We start from the raw sequence: 5,199 nt of genomic DNA, 5'->3' as shown, positions 1-5,199 counted from the left end.
CCTGGCCAAGATAGTGAAATCTCGTCTCTACTAAAAATACAAAAAAATTAGCTGTGCGTGGTGGCGGGCGCCTGTAATTACAGCTACTCTGGAGTAGCTGAGGCAGGAGAATCGCTTGAACCCGGAAGGCGGAGGTTGTGAGCGGAGATCGCGCCATTGCACTCCAGCGTGGGCGACAGAGCAAGACTCCGTCTGAAAAATAAATAAATAGCCCGGGCGCGGTGGCTCACGCCTGTCATCCCAGCACTTTGGGAGGCCGAGGCGGGTGGATCACGAGGTCAAGAGATCGAGACCATCCTGGTCAACATGGTGAAACCCCGTCTCTACTAAAAATACAAAAAATTAGCTGGGCATGGTGGTGCGTGCCTGTCATCCCAGCTACTCAGGAGGCTGAGGCAGGAGAATTGCCTGAACCCGGGAGGCGGAGGTTGCGGTGAGCCGAGATCGCGTCATTGCACTCCAGCCTGGGTAACAAGAGCGAAACTCCGTCTCAAAAAAAAAAAAAAAAAAGAAAAAGAAATAAATTTAAAAAAGAAACCCCATCTCTATGAAAAACAGCAAGTATTGCGGGCATGGTGGCGGGCACCTGTCATGCCAGCTGCTTGGGAGGCTGAGGCACCAGAATCGCCTGAACCCAGCAGGTGCGGGTTGCAGTGAGCCGAGATCACGCCTCTGTGCTCCAGCCTGGGCCACAGGACGAGACTCCACCTCAAACATCATCATCATCATAATTACGTGGGCACGGTGGTTTACACCTACGGTCCCAGCTACTTGGGAAACTGAGGCAGGGGGATTGCTTGAGCCCAGGGGTTGAATGTTACACGGAGCTGTGACTCTGTCACTCCAGCCTGGGTGACGGAGCAAAAGTCTGTCTCACACAAGGAAATACCGGCTTGGTGTGTGTGTGGGGGCTGGCCGAGGCGGGTGCTGGCTTGCGCGGGGGAGCACCCGAGGGGCTTGTTACTGTGTTTACCAATTAGTGACTTGTGGGAGGGCCGTCTTTCCCGGGGTCTGTGAGGGCTGCGGACACCACAGCAGGAAGAATGCAGAAATAAGTCATCCCATCACTTCGGGAGGCTGAGCAGGGAGGATTACTTGAGGCTGGGAGGTCAAGACCCCATCGAGACCAGCCTGGCCAGCACAGCAAGACCCCATCGAGACCAGCCTGGCCAGCACAGCAAGACCCCATCGAGACCAGCCTGGCCAGTACAGCAAGACCCCATCTCTATTTCTTAACAAAAAGAAAAAGAAGGCAGAGAACTGGTCCCCCGATCACCAATATCTGACCCACATGTAAGGCACAATACTTGGGACGTCGGGGGTGAACCTGCAGCCGCCGTGTCCCGGACTTCAGAAAGGTCCCCGTCAGCACCACAGCAGCTTCTGGTTGAGAGCGATCACGTCGCTGACGAAGCTGTCCTCGCTGACGAAGTCGCCCGCGATGACGTTGGTACAGCGGGACCCCGGCCCCGGGCACTGCTCCCGGACCCACGCCCGCAGGCGGGGCAGGTTGGGCAGCGTCATCTTCTCCAGGGACTCCGACGGGTGCGCCAGGATGTACTGGAGGTTCTCAGTGAGGTTGATGCCGGCCACAAACAGCCCTCCTGGAACAGTGAGGTGGAGACGTCACACAGCCACCTGCCTCCACCCGCCCATTTACCCCTCCTGTTCACATGGCTAGAGGTTCAATTCTCAGGAACAATGGCCCCAAAGATGTCCACATCCTAATCCCACGTGGGAGACAGAAAGATGTCCACGTCCTAATCCCATGTGGGAGACAGAATAATGGCCCCAAAGATGTCCACGTCCTAATCCCCATGTGGGAGACAGAATAATGACCCAAAGATGTCCACGTCCTAATCCCCATGTGGGAGACAGAATAATGACCCAAAGATGTCCACGTCCTAATCCCATGTGGGAGACGGAATAATGGCCCCAACGATGTCCACGTCCTAATCCCCACGTGGGAGACAGAGTAATGGCCCCAAAGATGTCCACATCCTAATCCCACGTGGGAGACAGAAAGATGTCCACGTCCTAATCCCATGTGGGAGACAGAATAATGACCCAAAGATGTCCACGTCCTAATCCTCACGTGGGAGATGGAATAATGGCCCCAAAGATGTCCACGTCCTAACCCCCATGTGGGAGACAGAAAGATGTCCACGTCCTAATCCTCACGTGGGAGATGGAATAATGGCCCCAAAGATGTCCACGTCCTAATCCCCATGTGGGGTACAGAATAATGGCCCAGAAAGATGTCCACATCCTAATTCCCACGTGGGAGACAGAATAATGACCCCAACGATGTCCACGTCCTAGTCCCATGTGGGAGACAGACTTATTTCTATCCCGGGCACAGTGGCTCACGCCTGTAATCCCAACACCTTGGGAGGCCGAGGCGGGCGGATCATCTGAGGTCAGGAGTTTGAGACCAGCCTGACCAACACGGTGAAACCCCGTCTCTGGTAAAAATACAAAAAATTAGCCGGGCGTTGGCGCGTGCCCGTAGTCCCAGCTCCTCGGGGGCTGAGGCAGGAGAATCGCCTGAACCCGGGAGGCGGAGGTTGCGGTGAGCTGAGATCGCACCACTGCAGTCCGGCCTGGGCAACAAGACTGAAACTCCGACTCAAAAAAAAAAACAAAAAACAAAAAAACAAACTTATTTCTAAACTGTGTAACCTCATTCCTGGGTAAGGTCAAGAGACCAGGTTGACAGAAGCCTCCTCCTTTGCCCAGCCTGTGAGCTGGGGTTTTTTTTGTTTTTTTTTTTTTTAATAGAGACAGGGTTTCACCATGTTGGCCAGGCTGATGTTGAACTCCTGCCCTTGTGATCCACCTGCCTCGGCCTCCCAAGCGCTGGGATGACAGGTGTGAGCCACCGCGCCCGGCCTCGGGTTACTTGTAAATTGTTTTCACGCAGAGGTGAGGGCAAGTCTATGTACGCGGCCTGAAGCAGGGAGCCACGGGCGGCTGCGTGGACACCACCCCACGGGACGTGGCCTCGTACCTGGGCGGCCGCAGCTCTTCATGGTCTCCAGGTATCGGATGAGGGCGTCCGTCTTCACCTTGTTCCCCCACCAGTAGGGAATTCCCGGCCACAGCTCCCGGTGCCGGGCCAGGAAGCACTCGTCCTCATAGGACATGATGACCTGCTGGCCCCGTGCCCACAGCTGCCTCAGCGTCGGCACCTCCTGCAAAGAACCGGGGTTCAGAGGTGCACGGGAGAGAGGAGATCCGGGGACGTGGGGGCACCCGGGACACAGAAGGGCCAGGAAGTCGGGACGCCGCAGAGCGGGGAGGGCCCAACACGTGTGCGTATGAACCACACATAAAATTCTGCCCGGGCGCGGTGGCCCACGCCTGTTATCCAGCACTTTGGGAGGCCGAGGTGGGTGGATCACCAGAGGTCGGGGGTTCGAGACCAGCCTGGCCAACATGGTGAAACCCCATCTTTAAAATAAAATTAAAAAAAAACAAAAAAAAAAAACAAAATTAGGCCGGGCGCGGTGGCTCACGCCTGTAACCCCAGCACTTTGGGAGGCCGAGGCGGGCGGATCACCAGAGGTCAGGAGTTCCAGACCAGCGTGACCATCATGGAGAATCCCCGTCTCTACTAAAAATAACAAAATATTAGCTGGACATAGTGGCTCATGCCTGTCACCCCAGGTACTCGGGAGGCTGAGGCAGGAGAATCGCTTGAACCCGGGAGGCGGAGGTTGCGGTGAGCCGAGATCACACCACTGACCTCCCGCCTGGCTGATGAGACTGAGACTCTGTCTCAAAAAAAAAAAACCTTGATCTCCACGGCCCCTTATTTTAACCCAGATGTTCCTTTATCCCCCACCCCCCACTTTTTTTTTTTTGACAGAGTCTCACTCTGTCACCCAGGCTGGAGGGCAGTGGTGACATCTCAGCTCACAGCAACCTCCGCCTCCCGGGTTCAAGCAATTCTCCTGCCTCAGCCTCCCGAGTAGCTGGGATCACAGGCACGCGCCACCACGCCTGGCTACGTTTTGTATTTTTATTTTTATTTATTTTTATTTTTTGAGACGGAGTCTCGCTCTGTCGCCCAGGCTGGAGTGCAGTGGCGCAATCTCAGCTCACTGCAACCTCCGCCTCCCGGGTTCAAGCGATTCTCCTGCCTCAGCCTCCCGCGTAGCTGGGATTGCAGGCATCCGCCGGCATGCCTGCCTAATTTTTTATTTTTAGTAGACATTGGTTTTCACCCTGTTGGTGAGGGTGGTCTCGAACTCCTGACCTCAGGTGATCCGCCCACCTCGGCCACCCAAAGTGCTGGGATGACAGGCATGAGCCACCGCGCCCGGCCCAGTCTTTTTTCTTTTTTTTTTTTTGTCTTTTTAGACGGAGTCTCGCTCTGTCGCCCAGGCTGGAGTGCACTGGTGCGATCTCAGCTCACTGCAACCTCCGCTTCCTGGGTTCAGGCGATTCTCCCGCCTCAGCCTCCCGCGTAGCTGGGATGACAGGCGTGAGCCGCCACGCCCGGCTAATTTTTGTATTTTTGTAGAGATGGGGTTTCACCGTGTTAGCCAGGCCGGTCTCGAACTCCTGACCTCGTGATCTGCCCTCGTCGGCCTCCCATAGTGCTGGGATGACAGATGTAAGCCACCGCACCCAGCCCCAGACGTTCCTTTGTATAGATAATAACTCTTTCAATCCACTGCCAATCGGAGCATGTTCAAATCTCCCTGTGACCTGGAGCAGCCCACTTGGAGTGAGTTGTTCCGCCCTTCCAGACCGAAGCAATGCACGTCTTACATGTATGAATCAACGTCTTCTGTCCCCCCTAAAATGTTTAAAAGAAGCTGTGGTCAGGTGCAGTGGGTCACACCCGTAATCCCACCACTTTGGGAGGCCCGGGCAGGTGCATCATTTGAGGTCAAGAGTTCCAGACCGGGCCGGGCGCGGTGGCTCACGCCTGTCATCCCAGCACTGTGGGAGGCCGAGGCGGGTGGATCACGAGGTCAAGAGATTGAGGCCATCCTGGTCCACATGGTGAAACCCCATCTCTACTAAAAATACAAAAAATCAGCTGGGCATGGTGGCGCATGCCTGTAATCCCAGCTACTCAGGAGGCTGAGGCAGGAGAATTGCCTGAACCCGGGAGGCGGAGGTTGCGGTGAGCCGAGATCGCCATGGCACTCCAGCCTGGGTAACAAGAGCGAAACTCCGTCTCCA

General features: G+C 55.6%; 1 protein-coding gene across 2 annotated transcripts in view; it reads right to left on the bottom strand.

Annotated features, from left to right (window-relative positions):
• PLCXD1 (phosphatidylinositol specific phospholipase C X domain containing 1) overlaps nt 1-5,199 on the bottom strand; it is a 7,063-nt gene continuing 1,864 nt past the window's right edge. Inside the window, exons 2-4 of one of the 2 annotated variants that reach the window (XM_032271941.1) lie at nt 3,011-3,194; nt 1,328-1,604; nt 1-30 (exon numbers count right to left, since the gene is read on the bottom strand). In XM_032271941.1, the coding sequence (XP_032127832.1) occupies nt 1,366-1,604; nt 3,011-3,194 (423 nt within the window). In that variant the 3' untranslated portion in view covers nt 1-30; nt 1,328-1,365. Of the gene's footprint in view, nt 31-1,266; nt 1,605-3,010; nt 3,195-5,199 lie in introns of those variants that run through there. The other variant, XM_032271940.1, reaches the window with a different exon arrangement.

This window comes from Sapajus apella, unplaced genomic scaffold, assembly GCF_009761245.1.
Source record: "Sapajus apella isolate SASKATOON/1434 unplaced genomic scaffold, GSC_monkey_1.0 scaffold267, whole genome shotgun sequence".
NCBI classification, from domain to species: Eukaryota; Metazoa; Chordata; class Mammalia; order Primates; family Cebidae; genus Sapajus; species Sapajus apella.
Note: the sequence above shows the minus strand (reverse complement) of the source record. Positions and strands in the feature narration are given on the sequence as shown.